Source organism: Hyperoodon ampullatus (genome assembly GCF_949752795.1).
Source record: "Hyperoodon ampullatus genome assembly, chromosome: 2".
Taxonomy (NCBI): domain Eukaryota; kingdom Metazoa; phylum Chordata; class Mammalia; order Artiodactyla; family Ziphiidae; genus Hyperoodon; species Hyperoodon ampullatus.
Genome location: NC_136915.1, coordinates 107,324,322 through 107,349,266, shown reverse-complemented (window position 1 = coordinate 107,349,266; position 24,945 = coordinate 107,324,322). Strand labels below are relative to the sequence as shown.

Below are 24,945 nucleotides of genomic sequence, written 5' to 3'. Positions count from 1 at the left end.
AGCTGGACTCTGGGTAAAAAGGACTATTGCTCTTTTATTTATTTATTTAATTTATTTTTGGCTGCGGTGTGTCTTCGTTGCTGTGCGCAGGCTTTCTCTAGTTGCAGCGAGTGGGGGCTACTCTTTGTTGCGGTGCGCAGGCTTCTCATTGCAGTGGCTTCTCTTGTTGCAGAGCACGGGCTCTAGGCATGTGGGCTTCAGTAATTGTGGTGCATGGGCTCAGTAGTTGTGGCTCGCAGGCTCTAGAGCGCAGGCTCAGTAGTTGTGGCATATGGGCTTAGTTGCTCCGTGGCATGTGGGAACTTCCTGGACCAGGGCTCAAACCCGTGTCCCTTGCATTGCCAGGCAGATTCTTTTTTTAAATAAATTTATTTACTTATTTATTTTTTGGCTGTGTTGGGTCTTCATTGCTGCACGCGGGCTTTCTCCAGTTGTGTTGAGTGGGGGCTACTCTTCATTGCGGTGCGTGGGCTTCTCATTGAGGTGGCTTCTCTTGTTGTGGAGCATGGGCTCTAGGCATGCGGGCTTCAGTAGTTGTGGCAGGAGGGTTCAGTAGTTGTGGCGCATGGGCTTAGTTGCTCTGCAGCATGTGGCATCTTCCTGGACCAGGGCTCAAACCCGTGTCCCCTGCATTGGCAGGCAGATTCTTAACCACTGCACCACCAGGGAAGCTCAGGACTATTGCTCTTGATATAGATTACTCCATGAACTATAAGGCAATAATAAACATAACCATGTCTAACATATTTTTGCCATATTCTCTTCTAAAAGTGTTACAGGTACCGATTCCTTTCATCCTCACAATAACATGATGAGATAGGCTCTAGTTAACTCTGTTTCGTAAGTGACTACTGTGGGACACGGGGAGGTAAAGTATATTGCCTAAGCATACAAAGCTGAGATCTGAAACCAGTCTAGCTCCATAACGTCATGCTTAACCACTCACTATGTGCACTGCTTCCCTGATTTTGACCCCTAACATTCACTGAGACTTAGATAGGAGGACAACGTCTGCAGCGTCTGTCATTTCACTGCCCACTGCAGTTGGCTCAGCTGACTTGGTTAGTCAGCAGATGTCTCCTTTGTCCCTCACAGCTCCATGTCCACCTCTCTAACCTTGGGTTTAAAAAATGTCCTTTGCAGAGAGGAATCATTCTGCAGGCAAGGATAGAGTGTCTGTGGTAAAGATGGCCACAAATTCTTTCCTTCTTTTCCCATTGAGAGGTGGGATCTAATTCTCCTCCCCTTTAATCTTGGTTGGCCTTAGACTTAACTGACTATAGAATACAATATAAGGGATGTCTGGGCCTGCCAGGGCTAATTCAAAAAAAAAAAAAGCCTTGCACCTTCATGCAAGACTCTTGAAGGCACTTGCTTTTGAAGCCCTGAGCTGCCATATAACAAACTCCCATGCTAGAGAAACCATGTGGAGAAGCCCTGACACTACATGGAGATGGGAAGGGGCCTAGTTGAGCCCACCATCTAGCAGTTCCCACCAAGGTGTCTGGCATATGAGTGAAGCAGTCTGGGACCTTCTAGATCAGTTCAGCCATCAGCTGGATGTAATCGAGCAGCTCCAGCTGTGGTTATATGGAGTAAATTTGCCCTGCTGGGTTATGCTAGAATTACTGATCCCTAAAACCATGAGATTTAATAAAATGTTTTTTGCGTTGAGCCATAAGTTTTGGAGTAGTTTACTAAGTAGCAATAAATAGCGGAGCCATATTTGGTACCTGTAAGTGGGTTGTTGCTATAACAAAAACCTAACACAGGTGGCAGTGCCTTTGGGACCTGGATGCAGCAGAAGCTGGAAAGACCTCTAGGAGAGGGTTAGTGAAAGCTGGAAGGACACTGAGGAGACTGCTAAAGACACTGTGAAGGACAGTGAAGAAAATATTATTGGGGGCTGAAAAAAAAATGACCTGTGTTATATACTGGCAGAAATTTAGCAAAACAATTACCTGTAGAAATGTGGAAAATAGAAAATGCACCGAATGAATCGGTAGATCTGGCAAGGGAAATTTTTAGGCAGAATTTCAAACGTATTAACTGGTTGCTTTTAACCACATATGATAAGATATGGATAGAAAAAGATGGGCTAAAAGAAAAAAAAGAAACATTCAGTTTTTAAGCAGAACTTAGAGTAAATATAGCCAGGATTTGCTAGATTCAAAAATCAAACTGCTTCTCTCATCTTCAGTTTCTCCAAATAGCAAAAGCTTTCAAAATAAGAAGTAGTCTCAGGGAAAAAAAAATCAAATCCAAGATGTAACTATTAGACACATGATTAAGACTTTAAGAAGGTTTAAGGTGGCACCTCATATACCATTTCAGTTAAACAAAGAGGCTAGTACGAATCTTAAGGGTGTGCCTTTCCACTAGACAAAAGAGCTTCTAAAATTTTAAGGGCCCATTATTTTACAGCAGCCTCTCAGGCAGCCCAAGGTACAGAAGACCTTGTTTCAGAATAAAAAGTGACATGTCTTTTGTCTAGGAGACTTGATTATAAATTAGTACAAAAGATGCCCTCAAAGTTTTTAAGCAAATTGTACCAGCAAGGACTGAAAGGGGTTAAGACAGCACAGCATGAAAAGATACCTTTGGACCTTCAACCAGCTACTGAGGGGAAGCAGGCTGAGAAAGTTACCCAACTGCAGAAAAGGACCATTTCCTATGAAAAAAGAAGAATGACTCAAAGAAAAAACCCCAGAGGACAGACCCCAGAAGCCTCCTTTTCACCTGAACTTGATTTAGATGGTGAGATTCTGGACTTTTGAACCGACACAGTAAAAGTTATGAAACTTCTGGGGGATTTGGGAGGAAGTAAGCAATGCATATAGTAATGTTTATGGCCAAAAGGTACAAGAATATCATAGATTAAAGATGGTTGAAAATTCTTTGCTACTTCTCCCATTGAGAGATGGGGTCTAATTCTCCTCCCTTTGAATCTGGGCTGGCTTTAGTGACTTTCTTGACCCATAGAATGTGGCGTGAGGTCATAAATTTTAAGGTTGGGTCAGCTTCCACCTAGGTCTCTTGATATACTGAGCTGCCATGAAAGAAGTCTGATTACCTTGCTGTAGAGGCACTGAGGAGAGGCCCCAAGACCACCTGTGAAATATTCAATATTACCCAGCAGTCCACATGAAGGCACCAGGCATCACTCGGATTCTATGCCTGATGTGAGTGAAGTTGTTTTGGGACCTCCAGAGCAGCCTTCAGCTGAATACTACTGAGTGACCCAGTGAATGCCACATGAAGCAGACAAATTGCTCAGCTGAGACCTGTCCAAATTCCTGACCCACAAAAATCACATGATATAATAAAATGGTGTTGTTTGAAGTAAATCATTATGCAGAAATAGACAACTGGAGCAATGCCTTAAAATGTACACAATAATTCTGATACATTATTTCATTCATTCATTCAAAAATACTTACTGAGGACAGTAATGTGTCAGGCACTATTCTATATACTAGGGACACAGCAGTTAAAAAAATAACCAGCAAAGACCCTGTTTTCATGGGGTTTACAGTCTACTGGGATAGACAGACAATAAACAAAGAAATAACTACAATATGCCAGATGGTGATAAGTGCAATGAAGAGAAACCCAGCAGTGTTAAGAGAGCATCCCAGCAAGGCAACCCTCTTTTTTAAGTGAGGAAATGGGGCCTTAGAGAGACTAAATGATAGGCCAGTAAGAGAAACAGGTTTCCAGGTATAGTAAAACTGGAGGTTTGTGTGGTGAAAAACTGTCCAATAGAGCTCATAAATTCAAATCTGTTATCTGTATTATTAGTTCAACAGAGGAATCTAATTGGCAGAATTGAGGCTTGGATGGATGTACCTGGTTACCCAGGCCATGCAAGTAACCTGGAGAAAAAAGGTTATAAGTACTATATGAATTGAAAGATCTGCCCTTCAGTAGCTGGAGTGGGGCAGGGGCTGGGGAGATGTGTGACTCTGGGGACTATACATAGTAAGTGGCAGCTGTGCCTCAGAGCAACAGAAATCAAAACCAGGAACAGTTTATGAGAGATTGGGAAACACCCCTTGGGATAAGCAGAAATACTTGTGATGGGGAAGGGGGCTTTGTAAAATACTTCATTTCCTAAATGAAAAGGTGGGAGTTCAAAGCTCATGAGACTTCATTTATTCCCACAAGCTGATAAAACTCAGGGACAGTTTGGTTACCTTAGTTCACTCAATTCAACATTGGTTCAACAAATGCTTACAGAGCATGTGCTAGGCATTGTACTACATGTTTAAAATCTAATGTGGGAAGTGAGGCAGGAATTCATCAAACCATAATACATATCGGATTGTGTAAGTGCTACCATAAAGGTACAAAGAGGAACATAAAGGAGGTAGTGATTAATTAAATCTGATTAGAGAAGGTTTTATAAAGAAGGTAGTGTCTGAGTAGGGTCCTGAAGGATGCTAGGGATAAAAAACTTTATCATATATTAGGATTGCAAAAGACAGCAGTTTTATTTTAAAATTTAAAATTTCATTGGTAGAAGGAGAAATGTTCCCAGTCTCCTCTGAGTGACTGCCTAGGGTCCAATTCATTTGGAAGAACTGTGCAGCGGAGCTGATGTCACTGGCTAAGGGAGACTTGGGTTCAGATCAGCCCTGTCAATTTCCAGCTTTGTGATTTTGACAAGTTACTTAAACGCTGTGGTTTAGTTTCCTCACTTGTAGAATAACTGTAATGATAATGACTACCTAATAGGGTAGTTGTGAGAACAAAATGAAATAATACAAGAAAAGTGTTTAATTCATTGCCCAGCACATTTTAAGCATTCAATAAATCATAGCTATTCTTTTGTTAATGTTTGCAAACCAGGCAGGATTCCAACCCTGTATAGAAGTTGTGAATTTTAATTTCAGTTCTGCTCCAAACTGCTCTCTCGGGCTAGGCCAGTGACCCAGATTTTCCATTTCTCAGCTCTCTGATTTATCATATGAGACCAAGGCACTGGCAAGGAAGCTGAATAAGCTGGTTCTCCCGCTTCCTGGATGGAGTTCCAGGGACAAAAAAGTGGATACTTCCTCCGTCTTGTATTCCTCCCTTTATCTCAAAACGTCTCCCCCTGTCTTGAGGACTGTGTGTATGTGTGTGTGTGTGTGTTTATTCACACTTCACTAGCTAGCCTTGTCTGTCAGCTGTAACAAAAGCCTCAAGGAAAGAAATTATGACCAAGCTTTCAGACAGCTGGTGGTAATTTACCCATACAATCCCCTTCCTTTCAACACCCACTATTTATGTGTATCTGATGTTGGAGGAGGGGGAATCATGCAAGAAATGTGGTATGTAAATTTCTAGGAAAAAGGGGTTAGAACAGTGAAGAAAGACTTGTGTGAATTACCTGGATAATTCTCCTTGCTTTGAACGTAGATATTGGGCCTTAAAAATTGAAGGTACTGATGTGAGGGTTAATAAATTTCAGGAACCAGAAACAATACTGGAATAAATTAACAAATAGCTTTCAAGGCATTCATGACAATTTCACCATCACTAAAACCCGAGTCATTTTCCAGGACAGGACAAGCAGCTCCAGTTCAAGGCCAAGAAGCATGTTATCAGGCAACCTAGGCCGCTTAAAAAACCCATGGAGATTATAACTAAAGGCAGTGATGATCCTGGTTTCGAGCTCAGATTGGATTCTGAATTAGGAAACATATTGCTAAGGACAAGGCAGCCATACAGCTATGGTCCCTGTCTTTGTTTCTCGTATCATACGATCTACTAGCTTGTCCCCCAGTTGATCAAGGTGGACTTTTCTGGCTTTAAAATTCTGGCAGACACTAAGAATCCCTGGTGTTCTGTGTCCTTGATAGATTAGGCTTTATATATATATATATATATATATATATACACACATTTATATATTATGTTCCATATAGATGTATCTATATATACATTTTCATGTATATAGACCCAGCTGGCAAGGGTTCAGAAATATTGAGATACAGCCTCAGAAAGCCTCACAAAATCAAGAAAAAAATGTTAATGAGAAAAATCCCTCATTTGTATGTGCACTTTTGTTTTCATTTTCTCGTTGTATTTATCTACAATGTGAATGAGTTTTTAAAACTTTCCATTTTGAGAAAAATTTAAAAAATTTTAAACATATGGAAGAGTTGCAAAAATAGTACAGTGAAGTTCTACAAATCTTTCACTTGATTCACAATTGTTAACATTTTGCCACATTTGTTTTCTCTCTCTCCCTCACTCACAATTACTGATGAACCATATGAAAGATGCAGGCACTTCACCCCTAAATATTTCAGTGTGTATATCCTAAGAATAACTAAAATTATTAAATTACTGTGATTATGTAAAAGAATATACTAGCTCTCCTAGGTCAGCTTTTGTCACTATTAAACAGAATCTGATTGACGTATTTGCATTGTTACTTAATTAATATCAGGAGCTCTCCCTGGTAGCTATTTGGCTTAAATCTGCACAACCAAGAGGGCTCATCAAAATAATCACTCCAAGGACAAAGGCGAAATATACAACAGAGACAAATTCCCTCTTCTACACTTGGCACTACTGGAAGTAAATTTCTTGGCAGTTTAGAACAGCTGTTTGTCCTTTCTTCCAGCTGGCAAGGGTTCAGAAATATTGAGATACAGCCTCAGAAAGACTCATACAATCAAGAAAACATTTTAATGAGAAAAATCCCTCATTTGTATATGCACTTTTGTTTTCATTTTCATCTTAGCATAGAAGAAGCCAAAATACTGAGCTGTGGAGTTCAATATCAAACATCTGGCAATCCTAGACAAAAACTGAGCATACCCCAACAGTCCTTTATCCTTGCAAAGTTCACGTGAGTAGAGTGGCCATAAGAGTTAATCCCATTCTAGATCATATCAGTTCAGTAAAAGGACAAACACACACCAACTTTAACCACTATGATTCTTTTCAACTAAAATAATCTTTAAATTAGACAAAAAGTATTTCCCATTTTTAGGCTAGGTCTGTGATATACCAATAGGTATAGAAATACTAGCTGACTCTAAATCAAAGGTTGTGATATAAAGAAAAGAATTATTTCATCTTCTATTTGTTTGGTAAATCCTCAGGAGATAGAGGGAGGGATAAATCAAGGCCAGAAGTTTCCTGGTACTGATGGGCTGACAACTGGTTCAAGCTTTTGATTCAACCATGAAGGTGTTCAAGGCTGGACCTAAGGTGAGGGGAGGGAGGTAGTCACCTGTGGTACAAATTTTAAAAGATGTCAGAAGCTCGGTAACCAAGACAAATGCATTATTCAAATGCAATATTTTAAAAACTTAAATTACTGCAAAAAATCCATAATGAACAAAATGTCAAAATCTTAAATAAAGACAGGATCTGCATGTGCATAATCCTGGCAGTGAGCGCCTTACTTGCTTCTCTCTGGTTGGCACTCTGTTGTTCATCCCAGGTGGTGTGACAAGAGCCAAACAGGTACTCTCTAATGCTGTGTTCTGCTGACCTTGTTGGCAACAGCTCTCTGTGTGTAATGAACTGCCAGATATCAGATGGTATCTTTAAGACACCACAGGGCAAAAGTGACTATATCAGTCAAGGCTAGCTCTTCCAACCTCCTTCCCGAATAGTTTTAAGGCTCAAGGGAACGTTTCTGGGTTTTATAGGGCATCAGGGAGATGATAGAACAGATGAGAAGGGGAGATGGTGGAAGAGGGAAAAAAGAACAGTTTACCTCATGAGTTGCTGCTAATATAACTAGAATGGAATTTTCAGGCACCTATCCTTTTTAAGAAAACCCTGAGCCCTTACTCTCAGTTTGAGGTACCTGCTCACTCAACTCAAAATCCAAATCTGCCTCACCTTTAGTCTTTCTGTCACATGAACTGCAGTTGGCTTTGGAAATCAAAGTAGCCATGCTACCTCCATAAAGGCTCTAATGAATACCAGCTGCTTAGGAAACTTCATCAAACTGGAACCTCTCCTTTGGCAAGAGCTGCTCACCCATGAGTACCAGAGCTGATGGTGTGACAGTGCAAACCACCTACAGGTGCCCCTGCTGGCAGAACCTATCTTACGGACTCAGCCTTACAATGTATCTTGTTTGGCCATTAGCTGGGACATGAAAGATCCAGGTAATCACAGTCACCAACACTTCCCCTACGTATGATCCTACACCTGACTTGCTTCAACATCTATGTTACCTGCCAGGCCTTCTGTAGGCACCAGGCATTTGCATGTTCCTTCATGTGGCTTGTCTGGCTCCTAGTGGTGAGGCACGGAGGCCTTCCTTCTGCTTCTCTACCTACATCGGCTTCACAAGGACAGCCTGTCTTGCTAGTCTTGGGTCCCTTGTACAATTTTTTTTTAAAAAAACCTACTCTTTGGGCAGGATGTTAGAGTCCTAGCTCTGAACATTAGCCTGGAGAGCTGAACCATTTGCCAGGTTCTTGACAGCTCCTTCACCGAGGGCCAGACTCTGCTTCCAGTTTTCTTTTATGGAAGGCAGGGCCTGACTTTTTAGCTCAGTTTCCAATAGCTTTATTTTTAGGGATTGGGCCTTGCTTCTGGTGCTCCTTGACATCCACAGAGCAAGTAGGGAACTGTCCTGAGAGGATGGGGTAAAGGGAAGTCTTGAGGGCCAGCTGAAAAGGAGGGAGGTGAAAGTCTTTTAAGGTTTCACTGAAGCAAGGAAGAGAAAACAGCTGCAGCCACTGCAGAGCTGAAGTTGAAGGCTGAGAAAAACTAGCCCCTGTGTCAAACTAGAAGAGTAAAAAGAGGGTATGAAATTTAGAGATGTATCAAAATTTGGCATTGCCATTGAGCCAAAATCTGCTATTTGGCTTTGGCTTTGGCAAACCCAACAACTGAATGCTAACTTCATATTGTTTCTTACATCTCTGAACTTGTACTCATGTGGGTTCCCATAATAGCTAATCAGCACAACATGCCAGTAGTACAAATAAAGTATGCCATCTAGATTTTTGTTAATATCTGAACAATCACTCTCAGATACAAGTAAGTATTCAAGATATTATTTGGAGTGAAAATCTCCTTATATGATTTACATGTTGAAATTCTGGTAATCCTTCAAACATAAAATTTTAGTTATTACTTCAAGAGTGAAATGATGCAACAATGAAAAATGATTGTGAAAGTTAATAATTTAAAAATCAATAGTTATTATTTTTATTAATAACATTAATATCACTATTAATAGTTATTTAAACTGCATATATTCCCCCAGTTTCTGGCTCTCCCAAGCCCTGACCAGTCTGAAAGCAGCTTTGCTAATTTATATTAGAAACTAAACTACATGTACAGCGTGGTCTCCCAATAGGTTATCTAAGGCAGAGCTCCCCAACCAGTCCCCCTCTTTTGCTGCAAACAAGTTACACTGTCTACTCAGAAATCAATTCCCTCAACCATAAGGCATCCAAGAAGACAGCCAGATCCAGTCACTGCCAGCAATACCTTCCAGGGATGCTTGGAGAGCTGACTGAGCTAGCAGGGTCTGAGGTTTTTATTGTTCTGAAGATACGGTCAAAAATCTTTAACAGGACATACATAGCTTGGCATAATCTTTAGCCTCAGCTCTGGTTATACTCCTCCTTGATTTTTGTACTTGATTTGTAATAGTCTCATTCTAGAGGGAAGTAAGGGAAGGAATAAATACTGTTGTTCCTCTAATTTCCAGGAGTTCAGGTAACGGATGCAGACTGTGGTAGCCAGTCTCTAGGAGGGCCCCCAATAATCCTCGGTAATCACACTCTTGGTATTGGAAAGAGATTTATTATAAGTGATTGGCTCATGTTATTATGGAGGTTAAGAAATCCTATGATCTGCTTTTGGAAGCTGGAAACCCCAGAAATTCAATGGTGTTGTTCTAAGATCTAGAAGGTCCACTGTGTAAGTCCTAGTCCGAGGTCAAAAGACTAATATCCCAGCTCAGTAGTTAGGCAGAGAGAGAGAACAAATTCTCCCTTCCTCCATCTTTTTGTTCTATTTAGGTCCTCCGTGGATTGGATGGTGCCTACCCACATTGGGGAGGGCAATCTGCTTTACTCAGTCTATTAATTTCAAATGCTAATTACATCTGGAAACACCCTCACAGATTCACTTAGAAATAATGTTTAGCCAGACATCTGGGCACTTTGTGATCCAGTCAAGTTGACACATAAAATTAACCATCACAGTCCCTAAGTTTTGGGGTAATTTTCTATGCAGTAATAGATAACTGATACACAGATTCCTGAGCCTTCCCTCAATCCAAGGTCATGCTGTAGAGTTAGAGATACAGCCCTCCCACTCACAAAGAAGCTATTCTCTTTACAGTAAAGAAGGACAAGGAATTCAGAGCATTTATTTAAGGCTGCACAACTGGAAAGTAGATTTATGGTGAAAATGAAGGGAATGATAAGTAGTACTTTTGTAGGACCATTCTGTAGAATATACTGCCTAAGCATTCTCTTTCCAGATGTGCTTTTAATTACTACCAAGAACATTTTTTTTTCTTTTAGAAGATATGTGAAATCCATGAAATGCCTTCTTATTGAACCAACAATAAAGCTGTACATTTTAGTTTCAATATTTAGTTGGAGATTCCAAAGTCAAGATTTATATAGCAATGAGGCAAAAAGATGTTATAGATTGGAATATTATGGAGACTAAAAGGATGCCAAAACATGGTATTGTTTCTGTTTGTATACTAAGATCACTTGTTCATGTTGACAATTCTATTATTGGTTCCATTTTCCCTGGGCAAGTGTTGTATGGTTAAATGTGGGTGTGCAAGAGCACACACACAGTGGAGAAAAGCCCCCCACATGTGCCCACTGTTCTGGGCAGGGAGCCCAGTTTGCTTTAAGTCTTTTTTATTTGCACAGTGTCCCAGATTCTCTTTTGAAATGTGCAATTCACCCAATTTTATTAACCTGAATATGGAGCTATCTGATGCTTTTTTGATAGACTCTCACTCATGTCTAGGTACACCTCCTTTTGTTTTAAACAGGTCATTTATTTCTCTGTGTTGACCTTCAGGCATTTTGCCATATGAATTGAAAGCAAATCCTCACAAGGTCAGGTTTTAGTAATGCAGTTTATTATTTTAAAACAGATGACATTTCACGTTTGTTATGCTAATTTGGAGACCAAACCATTTTTCATCTAAGTTCCATCAAAGGCTTTTTGTTGCTTTTGTTTGTTTTGATTTGTTTTTTAAGGAAAAGCAGATCTAGGGCCATTAAAAGAAAAAAGAATTTAAAGCATACAAGATGAAGAAAAATAATGACTCTAATGCACATGAAACAAAAATTTAGCACCTGCCAGTTGAGTACCACCTCTACCACTTCATAACTGTGTGATCTTGTCAAATCATTTAAGCTTTCTAAAAAAGCAGGGATAATAATAGCATCTTTCTCACAGAATTGTAGTGAGGATTAAATGAGCTTATGCTTATACATTGCTTAAGATATGTATAATGCTGGCATGTAGCCAGTACTCAATAAATATTATTAATAATGTAAATTATACATGTAATAATAATAACAATGATAATGTTGCTGCCATGGATGTCAGTGATCAAAAATCTACATCACGAACTCTGTTTGGAACTCCTGTGAGATCTAGTACAAATCCCCTATACTTATGAGCATGTTCTGGCAAACAAGACTGAGAGAACAAGTAACTTGAAGAAGAGGTTGCAGTGTCCTGAGGCAAACATCTCCCTGCCTGCTACACCTTCCCACCATAAACACTAGCACCATCTGGTCAACATACACAACCCTCTGTGAAGGTATTTTTTACATTATCCAGGGTCTTCTCTATGGGAGTGACTGTCATCCTTTTGTCCCTTCACCTAAACACCACCACTCCCATACTGAGTGGGGATAAAACTTCAACTAAGGTTAAGCAAAAACCTCAACCAGAGGTTTCAAATATGGCTTAATACAGAGACTCCAAAAATGGAGTTTTCTCTCTCCTTCTGTCAATTATTTTCTGTGCTGGTTTTATTTTCAGTGTCTGCAAGGTAGCAAGTTATCTGCCATCAGGCCCAGGCTTACATTCTTCTTCAGGTTCACATCCATTAGAAGAAAGGTTGCCACTTTCAGAAGGTTCCTGTAGAACCCTGTCTGGACTAACTTGAGTCAGTGCCCTTACCTGAACTAATTCCTGAGACTGTGAGGAAAAATTATTCTCTTTCTTTTTAAACTTACATTAAAATTATTTTCTGTTTAAACTGACATTAAAATTATTTTCTGTTTATAGACTTAATTTTTAGAGCAATTTTAGAGTTAAATTACTTTTTTTTAAAAGGCCTGTGATACCTCCTTTTTAAACTTCATTCTCCTCATCCAATACACCAATGAACCCTGTTGGCTCTACCTCCAACTCATTCTGAATCTGTTCACTTCTTACCAGCCCCACTGCTGGCACCAAGATTTAAATCACCATTTTCTTATATCTGTACTACTTACTGGAATAGTCTTCAAAGCAGCCTCCCTGCATCCGCTATTAGAAGCACTCTTTCACTCCTAAAGTCTGTTTTACAATAGCAGGGTGATATTTTAAAACATTTTCCAGATCATATCATGCTCCTGCTTCAAACTCTTCCTTGGTTTCCCAATGTCCTTAGAATAAAATCAACTTTTTACTATGGCCTACAAGGTCTCAGGTGACCTAGCCCAGCCCACCTCATCCCCCTTATCTCTTGCCATTCTCCTTTTGTTTAGCATGTTCCAGCTGCCTTGGTCTTCTTTGTGTTGCTCAAACATACGAAGCTTATTCCTACCTTAAGGGTTTTACAATTGAGGCTCTCCCATCATCTGCCTCCGTTCCTTTCTAACCAATAACTCTACTTTATTTTCCTTGTAAGCCTTATTACTATTAGAAATCATTTTATTGGTATATTTATTTACTTGTTTACTGTCTATCTCCTCACCAGAACTAAATTTGGCTAAATTTAGTTTCTAAAAAGAGGATACTGGAAGGGGAGACCCACAGAATCAACAGAACAGTTGAAAACTCAAAAAAAAAAAAAGGGGCTCAGAAGGGACAGAAGCAGGGGAAGCAATAAGAACCCAGGTAGCAAGAAGAAACCAATTGGTCCCAACCATTTTTTCTATTCTTGTGTTGCTCCATGAAGATGCGAGGTCCATGCAGAGAGTCAGGTTATACTAGTGTGGGTCTCATTACCCTCATCTATCTAGAAGAGGGCAGGGTACTTTAATAGACCATCGCATAAGACTTTAATAAAGCAGTGGCAAAAAAAGGGTAATTCTCCAAAGGAGATGTAGAGTTATTGCCCAGAGAAAGGAGGAATGAGTAAATGCTCCCCCCTCCAAAAAAAAAAAAGAAACAGAAAGAGAAACAAATGTCTGCACTAATCCCTAACGTGATATCTTATCATCTAGAAGACACCTACTTTACTTTAATGTAGACTGATGTATGCCTAAGAAATGCAAACAGATTTTAATATTAACCTAAATCAAATAAAAGCAGAATGATACATCTTTTGAACATCTGTTCAAAACCATACAACACACTCAAAAGATATTCACTTAAATGTTTTCTCTCTTTTATGCCCCAGAAAGATTTAGTGGTCAGGATACAGTTCTGCAAGACACCTCCTTCTGGATGTCCCACATGATAGTAATTCATTTCCCTGATATCTACTTCTCCTACCATATTATCTCTCAGTAGATGACACTAGTAATCATTCCATAGTTGACCTAGAAATTTAAGAGTAATTCTTGTTTCCTCCCTCTTCTTCATTTCCCATACTTCATTGATCAACAAGTGCCATCAATTCTACCTCAGAAATTCTCAAATCTAGGGGCTCCCCTGGTGAAGCAGTGGTTAAGAATCTGCCTTCCAATTCAGGGGACATGGGTTCGAGCCCTGGTCCTGGAAGATCCTACATGCCATGGAGCAACTAAGCCCGTGTGCCACAACTACTGAGCCTGCGTTCTAGAGCCCGTGGGCCACAACTACTGAGCCTCCACTCTAGAGCCCACGAGCCACAACTACTGAAGCCCACATGCCCTAGAGCCTGCATGTTGCAATTACTGATTGTGCCGCAACTACTGAGCCTGCATGCCACAACCACTGAAGCCCATGTGCCTAGAGCCTGTGCTCTGCAACAATAGAAGCCACCATAATAAGAAGCCTGAGCATCACAATGAAGACTAGCCTCCACTCACTGCAACTAGAGAAAGCCCGTGCACAGCAAAGAACACCCAATGCAACCAAAAATGAAAATTTAATTAATTAATTAAAAATTTTAAAAAAGAAATTCTCAAATCTATCCTTTCTTCACCATTCCTACTACAACTGCCTAAGTTCAGGACCTCATAACCTCAGACCCCAAACCACTTGTAACAGCTTCTTAGTTATCCCTTCTTTTCACTCAACCCACTTCACTCCATCTCCCACACAGTTGGCACACTTATGGTTCTAAAACAAAGATCTAAGTACATCATTACCCTGCTTTAAAACCTTCTATAGCTCCACACTGCTTATCAAAAACAAAATCCTAACCACCTTTGTGTCTTAGTTGGAGTGACAGAACACAAAAGAACAGAACACAAAATTCTCTCAGAACTGTTTATGAATGCAACAGTTCTTTAATTCAGTGGTTCTCTAAACTTGCTGTACATGCTTTTGTACATGAGGCTAGGGCCTCAATCTGAAAGAGAATGATTTAATTGTTCTGGAGTGGAGCCTGTACATAAGTTTTTTTAAATCTCCCTAAGTAATTCAAATGTATAGCCAGGGTTTAAAAATGCAATTTAAAAGATAGCTAGAAAGCCACATTTACTTCCAAACAGCATGAAGTAACAGGGTCCATATTTATTACCACTCACTGCTGATAGGAATAACTAAAAACCTGGACAAAATATATGAAAGAAAGATTTTCAGACACTGGATATTAGGCAACACAGATAGTGATCCCAGAGAAAAGAGAAACAAAGTGAGGCACACAATTGCCCTAGTTTACTTCTTGGAGAGAGTTTATAGTTGGTAGTGGTAAGAGAGGGAGCCAAGGCAGAGCCTAGTTATCTCCCTAGGTTGAGATAAAGCTAGGAACTTGGGAAGGCCAAGGTAGCAAGAGTTCATAGAGCAGAGTACCAAAAAAGAGAGAAAATTCCAGAGATCTGCAAAGCAACCCCCTTGAGTATTCAGCTGTGTACTGATCAGCATGTTTGTATGAGGAAACTAAGGCTGGGGTAAGAACCACATAAGAGAATCAGAGGGACAATCTTCTTGGCTCATACAGGATGAGAAGAGTTTGTTATTCCAGCAACAGAAGTAGAAAAAATTTTCATAATTCATGGGATATTGGGTAGAGTACTCAAAGAAGTATCAGCCCAGTAAAGGGGAAAGTTATGAAATGTTTCTTTAGTTCCACCTAACAAACCTTAAAAACAAGACCCAAAAGGGTCAAACTATTTCGAAGCAACTTAACTATGTCCCAGAAAAAAGCTCAAGAATAATTACAGAAATAAAAAATTATCTAGAATCCAACAATAAAATGCTCAATATGTGGCATCTGATCAAATATTACCAGGTATGCAAAGAAGCAGGAAAACACTACTCAAAATGAAGAGAAAAATCAATCACACCAATCACTAGAAACATACTAGGAACTGACAGGGATGTTAGAATTAAAACCATTTTTATAACATTCCATATATTCAAGAAGGTAGAATAAAGATTGACCAAGTTAAGTAAAATATATGGAAGTTATTTTTTTAAAAGACACAAATCAAACTTCTAGAGATGAAAAAGATAGTATCTGAGATGAAAAATACACTGCATGGGATTAAAAGCAATTTAGACACTGCAGAAGAAAAGATTAGTGAACTTGAAGACATACAAATAAAAATAATCCAAAATAAAACAAAGAGAAAAAAGACTTTAAAAAAAGAACAAAGCATCAGTGATCTGTGGGGAAAATTCAAGTGGTCTAATACATGTGTTACTAGAGTTCCCAAAGGAAAAAAGTTAGAAGGAGTGACAAAAAATTTTCAAAGAAATAATGGCTGAAAGTTGTCCAATTTTAATGAAAACTATAAGCTCCACAAAGCCAAAGCACAAGAAACATGAAAATAACTACACCAAGGTACGTTGTAATCAAATTGCTTAAGATCAGTGATAAAGGAGAACAATTTTAAAACATTCAGGAGGAAAAAACCTCCATTATGTACAGAGGAAAAAAAGATAAGAATGAGAGCAGAATACTCATCAGAAAAATTGCAAGTTAAAAGATAGCATAACAACATCTTTAAAGGACTGAAAAAAAATGTTACCCAGAATTCTGTAACTAGCAGAGTAGTCTTCTTGCATGTGCAACTTGTATTGTCACACAGTACTACGCTCAAAAAGACTGTGTTTGGTTTAATATTCTGCTGTTTTTTGGTTTTTGGTTTTTTTCTGGATCTTAGATCTCCAACCAGGGATTGAACCCAGGCCCTGGCAGTAAAAGCGCTGAGTCCTAACCACTGGACCACCAGGGAATTCCCCTAATATTCTGCTGTTGATGGCTTGAAATCCTTAATAATTCTGAACAGAGGGCTCTACATTTTCATTTTGCTTTGGGCCCCACAAATTATGTAGTCAGTCCTGATAACTAGCAAAAATATCTTTTAAACATGAAGGTGGAAAAAACACTTTGTCAGACACACAAAATCTGAAAGGATTCCCCAACAGTTTATCTGCACAATAAGAATAAGAAATGTTAAAGAAATTCTTTCAAGCAGAAGGGGAATGATACAAGATTGAAATCTAGATCTAAGCAAACTAATAAAGAAAACTGGAAATGGGAAATATGTGAGTAAATGTGAGACCTTAGAACATATCATTCAGAAAATGAAAATCAAACCCACAATGAGATTCCACCTCACACTCATTAAGATGGCTATTACTAAAACAAAAAAGCCCCAAAAAACAGAAAATAACAAGTGTTGGTGAGGATGTGAAGAAATCAGAACCTTTGTGCACTATTGGTAATGTAAAATGGTGCAGTCACTGTAGGAAATAGTATGGGAGTTCCACATAGAATTGACACATAATTCAGCAATTCCACTTCTGGGTAAATACTCAAAAGAATTGAAAGCAGGTATTTGTACACCAGTGTTCATAGAAGATTCACAATAGCCAAAAGGCAGCAACAACCCAAATGTCCATCAGTGAATGAATGGATAAACAGAATGTGATACATACATATAATGGTATATTATTCAGCCTTTATAAAAGAACAGAATGCTGACACATGCTACAACATGGATGAACCTTGAAGACATTATGCTAATAATTTTCCTTTGAATTCTATCAAACAGTTAAGGAAGAAATAGTGCCAATTCTACACAAAATCTCCCCCAAAAATTGAAGAAGAGGGAATATTTCCCAACTCATTTTATGAGGAAAACATTACCCTTATACCAAATCCAGACAAAGACATTACAAGTGAAGAATACAAACCAATATCCCTCCTGAACATAGATGCAAAAATTCTTAACAAAATTTCAGCAGCTCTAATCCAACGGTATAGAAAGGATAGTATATTATGACTAAGTGGGATTTACTCCAGGAAGTCAATGTTGATTTTAATATTCTTAAGTCAATCAATGTAATTTACCATATTAATAGAATAAAAAAGAAAAATGATATAGGCATCTCATCAGAGGTAAAATCAAACATCCATTCCTAATGAAAACTCACAGAAAATTATGAATGGAAGAGAACTTCCTCAATCTGATGAAAAGTACCTATGAAAAACCTACAGGTATAAACTTAATGGTAAAAGAATGAATGCCTTCCTCTTAAGATCAGTAACAAGGCAAAGTATGTTTGCTTTTACTATTTCAATTCAACTTTGTACTAGAGGTGCTAGCTAGTGCAGTAAGGCTAAATAAATAAATAAAGACATAGAGATTGGAAAGAAAGAAGTAAAACTGTCTCTCTGTCTCCCTCTGTCTCTTCCTCCTTCCCTCCCTCTTCCTCTCTTTGTGTGGATGACATAATTATTATGTAGAAAATTCTCTGAAATCTATAAAAAATCTACTAGAACTAAATAGTGAATTTAGCAAAGCTACAGGATATAAGATGAGTATACAAAAAACAGTATTAACTAGCAATGAACAATCAGAAATTGAAATTTTAAAGACATTATGATTTATAATAGAATTAAAGATATTAAGAATTTAAGCATGTGTCTCGTAAGATATGTAAATTCTATATGCTAAAAACCATAAAACAGTGTTGAGAAAAAGTAAAGGAGAACTAAATGAGGGTTTCTCAACCTCACTCACTATTGATGTTTTGGGCTGGATAGTTCTTCATTGTTAGAACTATTCTATGTATTGTAGATTATTAAACAGTATTCCTGACTTCTATTTACTAAATGCCAGTATCACCCTTGCTGTGAGTTAGGATAATCAAAAATGTGTCCAGATACTGTCAAATGTCCTTTGTGAGGCATAATTGTCCCCAGTTGAGAACCACTGACCTAAACAAATGAAGAGATATACCATGTTTATGGATCAGAAGACTCAATATTGTTAAAATATCAATTCTCTCTAAATTAATATATAGACTTCAATACAATCCCATTCAAATTCCCAGCAGACCTTTTGTCTGTGTTGACCAGTGGATTCTAAAATGTATATGGAAATGCAAAGAACCTAGTATAGCCCAAATAATTTTGAATAAGAAGAATGAAATTGGAGGATTTGTACTATATTATTTCAAGATTTACAACACTATAGTAATCAAGATAGTATGATATTGGCCTAAAGATAGACAAATAGATCAATGGAACAGAACAGAAAATTCAGAGATAGACTCTCATATATATGGTCAATTGATTTCAATAAAAGTGCCAAGGCAATTAAATGGAGAAAGGATAGATTTCTCAACAAACAGTGTTGGAACAACACTACATGCAAAAAAAAAGAAACTTGATCAATACCTTGTACTAGATACAAAAGTTAACTCAAAATGGATCATAGATCTAAATGTAAAACATGAAACTATAAAACTTCTAGAAGAAAACATAAGAAAATATTTTTGTGACCTTGGGTTAAGTAATGGTGTCTTAAATGTAACATTAAAAGCAAAATCCTTAAAAATATTTGATAGTTTGGACTTACTTTAGCAAAATTTTTAAAACTTCTGGCCTTCAAAATATACTGTTACCAAAATGAAAAGACAAACTATAGATTGGGAGAAAATAGTTACAAAGTACATATATAATAAAAACTTGTATTTAGAATAAAGAACTCTCAGATTTAACAATAAAAAAGCAAACAACTCCACAAAAAATGGGCAAAAATTTTCAAAAAACACTTCACCAAAAATATACAGATGGTAATAAAGCACATGAAAAGATGTTCAATATCAGTAGTCAATGGGAATTGCAAATCCAAATCATAATAAGATACCATTTCACACTCACTAGAATGGCTATCATAAAAAAAGACAGTAACAAATGTCAGCAAGGATGTGGAGAAATAGGGACCTTCATACCTCTCTACTGGGAATGTAAAAGGTAAAATCCCTTTGACAAAGATTTTGGCAATTTTCTAAGAAGTTAAACATATGCCTACTGTTCTGCTCCTAGAAATTCACCCAAGAGAAATGAAAGCGTATGTACACACAAAGACTTGTACACGAATATTCACAGCAGCTTTATCTGTAATAGCCATAAAACTGGAAACAACCCAACAGCTGGTGAATGAATAAACTAATTGTGGTATATCCATACAATGGAATACTACTCAGCAATGAAAGAAAATGAACTATTGATACCCACAACAGTATGGATAAATCTTAAAATAACTAAGCTGAGTGAAAGAAGCCAGGCAAAAACAAAGAGTTCATGCTGTATAATCCCATTTATATAAAATTCTAGAAAAAGCAAACTATCATATAGTGACAAAAGAACCAGTGGTTGCCTGTGTGTTACTGGGGCAAGACAAGACAGAAGGGAGGGATTATAAAAGGGCAGAAGGAATATAGGATGATGGACATGTGATGATTTCACAGGTATGTATTGATACACATATTGAGACTTTTCAAACTGTACATTTTAAATTTGCCCAGTTTACTGTATGTCAATTACATCTCAATAAAGCAGTAAAAAAAAAGAAAATAACAAAAAGAGAGATGGCTAAAGAGACACAATGGTTGAAGTTTGATGTTAGAAGTATACTGATCCTTCTTTGACGTGATTTCCCACCACCCCCAACCTCCAATAGTTGCCTGATGGTTCCAGGCTATCCACCTAGAATGTGCAATCTGCTAGGCTTCACAAGTGCCCATTGAGGCACATTGCCATAATCTGGCAACTCACTTAATTCCTCTTTTTAAATAGTTGTATACTTGAAAGAGGAAAACGTTTGAATTAAATCCTCATAGAAAAGTTCTATCACAGCATGCGTCTCACATCAATAAGGCATTTTCCCAGGGCCATACATTTTGCTTATATCCCTCTGCTAAAATTTACTTCCTAAGAGAGTGGCATGGACATATATACACTACCAAATGTAAAATGGATAGCTAGTGGGAAGCAGCCGCATAGCACAGGGAGATCAGCTCGGTGTTTTGTGACCACCTAGAGGGGTGGGATAGGGAGGGTGGGAGGGAGACACAAGAGGGAGGAGATATAGGGATGTATGTATATAATATAGCTGATTCACTTTGTTATACAGTAGAAGCTAACTCGCCATTGTAAAGCAATTATACTCCAATAAAGATGTTAAAAAAAATAAAAATAAAATAAAATTTACTTCCCATCCAACCCTGGCTTCGTTATCTTGTTAAGCCAGAAAAAGTCCATCTCCTGTGTGTGTGAAGCCCTCTCTGATCCTCTGCCTCTTAGCGCCATATCCAGTTACCATTAACCACGTGGTTCATATTACCAGTATGTAGGGGCTATAACAAGGTCCCCCAGCCCCACTTCCCTATACCCCCACCATGAATTTTGCCTAAGGAAAGTAAGCTTGTCATTTGGAATTTATATTTTACAATGAAGACAAACTGGTTCAGAGAAGAAATATGCAGACACTTGAAACAGACATAAAGATTCCCAAGCCAAACAGACCACTACCTGAAGAAATAACATGTCAGCGAAAAAAAGAAGGTGCGCATGAGAAGAGAGGTTGATCATTAATGCCACTCACCATCCAGGGAAGAAAGAACCCATCTGTATCCTTTGATACTCTGTTTGAAGCTATTACTTTTTTTAAAAAATTTAGAATTCACTGATTATTTCTCCTTATTCTAAATTCAAGTTTCACAAACAACCTTTTGATTATAATTTGGCTTCCAAATGTGGCAAGTATGCCAAGAGACCTCACTTAAATAAAAAAAAAGAGGGACAAGTTCCCTAAGATGACTCCTCATTATAAATTAGTAATTTGCCATTCTAGGTTTATATAGTAGTCTTGTATTTATTTATTTTTTATTTCCACAGTCCATCTTACTGTTATAGCCCTTTTCCCATTCTGTAGTTAGGTGAGCAGAGTTTAGAACTATAGATTCTCAACTACCTGAGGGTAGTTTTGCATCCAGTTTTGTACTGGCCTCCACCATCATTGCTTGATTAAAAAAAAAAAAAAAACACTGAATTAAAATGAACTGCTTAATTCCATTTTTAGTTGATTGGGAGTTAGAAAATTGGATACCAAAGACACTCCTTCCCAAGTGCAAGCCTCTAATACTCATAAACCTCTAGTACTATAGCTAAGACAGTTTTTTTTTGTTTGTTTGTTTGTTTGTTTTTTTAATATGGAGTAATTTTTTGTTTGCTTGGTTTGGGTTGGTTTTTTTTAATTTTATTTTTTGGCTGCTTTGGGTCTTCGTTGCTGCGTGTGGGCTTTCTCTAGTTGCGGCGAGTGGGGGCCACTCTTTGTTGTGGTGCACGGGCTTCTCATTGCGATGGCTTCTGTTAGTTGCGGAGCATGGGCTCTAGGTGGGTGGGCTTCAGTAGTTGCAGCACGCGGGCCCTAGAGTGCAGGCTCAGTATTTGTGGCACATGGGCTCAGTTGCTCCGCGGCATGTGGGATCTTCCCAGAGCAGGGCTTGAACCCAAGTCCCGTGCATTGGCAGGGGGATTCTTAACCACTGTGCCACCAGGGAAGTCCAAGACAGGTATGTTTTTAAAAGTACGTTGCACATTCCTAGAGAACTGATTTTTAAATGAGGGTCAGAGTAACACCAACCTCAGTGAAGTTTCTGACACTGTTTCATTTGAGTATTCCTGAAATGTTTAAAAACATTTCAAGCCTCATCACATCAACTAAGATGAATGTAGAGACATGTCAGATGAATAACTATTAAGGAAATAATGAAAGCATATACCTTCTATTTTAACAATTAAACCACAATTTAGAGAACTAATTCTAACACTACAAACTTTTTGTTACCGAAGACAGTAAGAAAAATCACATCTTTAGGATAAAGAGTCAGGACACATTTAAAATTTTGCAATGGTAATGCTTCTTTTGATGAAAAGAGTTCACCCCAGTATATATAAAGTAGTTAAGAAACTTTAAATTATAAATATATATTCAGATTCATTTTTTTTGTTTCAGGCTTTAAAAAAAATCCAAAGTAATCTGTGAAAAATATTCAACACACCATAGATACATATGTTTAAAAAAGTAATTATGGGCTTCCCTGGTGGCGCAGTGGTTGAGAGTCTGCCTGCCGATGCAGGAGACGCGGGTTCATGCCCCGGTCCGGGAAGATCCCACATGCTGCAAAGTGGCTGGGCTCGTGAGCCATGGCTGCTGAGCCTGCGTGTCCGGAGCCTGTGCTCCGCAACGGGAGAGGCCACAGCAGTGAGAGGCCCGCGTAACGCAAAAAAAAAAAGTAATTATGTTTGGGCTAAATTTCCACTTTACAAAAAATCAAATAATGAATACTTCTTGCTTCATTCCTTCTTAAAAGCAATAATTTATCATGAGTTTCTTAATAGAAATGTGATTCCTTTAAGTACTGTTAACTGAATAGTCTGACTCAGTTTTCTCAAACAGTGGACAGTGTGATGAATAAATACAATTGTCTATGAATAAATTAAGTTTCCTCGTTCACAAATAAAACATAGTCTTGAACACAAAATACAGATCCCATTAATATTTGGTTCTGTAATTAATACTCAGAAGACACAAATCCTGATTTTATGCATAGGAAACAGGCCTAGAGAAATGAAGAAACTTTTTTCAGATCCCAGTTAGTTAATGGCAGCTTAGATACTGAAACCACTACTGCCTTGTAGTTTGATTTATGAGTGCTAGTTTCGCATAAAACAATAAGCTAAAGATGCTCTGACAAGGAAATGTTTATTTCAAAAAGTCAGCAGCACAATCTGTCTCTTCTCCAAAGAAATTGTATGTATGGCAGACTTTCATTCTGCTGCTGCTACATGAAGAAAATTTGGGCCTAATTTGTCTGGTCTTTCAAGCCAGAGCAACGGAAGTGACTGGGTTTAGGTGGGGCTCATCCTGCTGGGCGTCATCCAGCCAACAGGCAAGGCTCCAGCTCTGCAGGAGAAGAGAGGTAGCCTAGGAAAGAACCAACCCCCACCCTGCTGTCTGTATCTAAGATTGGGAGGGAAAAAAAGGATAAGATAAGGCAGTGGGTACTCTTTCAACTGTACACCCACACACATTTCCTGGTCCTTTATCTTCTTTACCATTCTTAGCGCTTCCAACCTGGCATGGCCTTCTGAATCATGTGTTCATCTCTCCTTTGACTCGACCCAACTGGCATGGCCTTCCATCTCACCTCTACCAACAAAGCCGTTGACTACACGTTAAGCAAAGACCTTGTGGTAGAGACTGGGTTTCCTAAGCTTTAGTCTGGTACAATCCAGCGCCACACCTGTATTTCTAGGCAACTCCCTACTGTCTCTCCCCGACCCGTCCCCGCCACCAGCCCCATCACCCCCGTCCCCAGCCGTGCCCTCCAACTTGCTCCAAGCTAATGTCACCCTGTGCCAACCCCTCCCAAGCGCTCGGGGCTGCAGCCCATGGGTCCCAGCCCCGAAAGCGGTTCTCCTAAACAGCGCAAAGGGCGCCGCCACTCCCGGTGCGGTCTGCAGCCTCCGGGGCTCCCGCGCCGCTCTCACCTCATCCAGGGTACGGCTGCCGCGGCTGCCTCTTCCTCCTCGGCCGCTGCTGCCCAGCTCCCGGACGGCTCGGGACGCCGTCGTTCCCGGCCAGGAGACTGCCGTGAGGACTGTGGGGTTCGCGCCGCGTCCCTGGACCAGTAGGGCGCGTGGCGCGCCCGGCTGGACGCGCGGCAGCAGCAGCCGCAGTCGCAGCGGCGGCGGCAGCAGGACCCGCTGTCAGTCCTCTTCATGAATTTCACGGGCCTGGCCAGCCCAATCCTAGTTACCGTCCTTGCTTGGTTTTCCTAAGGTCTTCCCGCACTGCCAGGGCGCATCCTCTGGGCGTGGATGACCATCCACTCCAGTTGTCACTGTCGTGGTGGAGACCTGGAAAGACCAGGCCTCCTCCGCGGCTGCCTCGGCCACCTGCTCCGCCCAGATTGCTTCGGTCCCTCTCGCACAAACGCCCGCCGCTGCCTCTTAACCCTCTGTCATCTCCCACTTTTCTCTCCACCCACCACCTCAACCTGGAGAGCTTTTCATTCCCAGACCTTCTTTCTTTTTTCTTCCTGTCTGCTTCATTGTCACCGTCCTCAATTTCCAACCTCAAAAAGTTTCTCCTTTTCTCATTCCCTCTCTCCATATTTTCCTGGTTTTTGTCCTCCACCCTCCAAATCAGTCATCTTCTTATATTTTATGTTATTCTCCTCAGAATCATTAATTCTCCAGGTTGTTGTCTAGCCTCCTTTCCCTCTCTTCCCTTCTTATCCCCTCATTTAAAATCTTTTCCTTTCAATTTTTCTTTTAGTTATTGTAAAAACCTTTCTCCTAAACAACCTCAA

At 39.3% G+C, this 24,945-nt stretch overlaps 1 protein-coding gene across 7 annotated transcripts in view; it reads right to left on the bottom strand.

Moving 5' to 3' along the window:
- Window positions 1–24,354, bottom strand: part of PDE4DIP (phosphodiesterase 4D interacting protein) — a gene marked incomplete at both ends in the record, with an annotated part of 218,443 nt that extends 194,089 nt beyond the window's left edge. For all 7 annotated transcript variants that reach the window (XM_079696963.1, XM_079696965.1, XM_079696977.1 and 4 more), the window contains one exon: window positions 24,122–24,354. In XM_079696963.1, coding sequence (XP_079553089.1) covers window positions 24,122–24,354 — 233 coding nt within the window. The remainder of the gene's footprint in view (window positions 1–24,121) is intronic.
- Window positions 24,355–24,945: the final 591 nt, after the last annotated feature.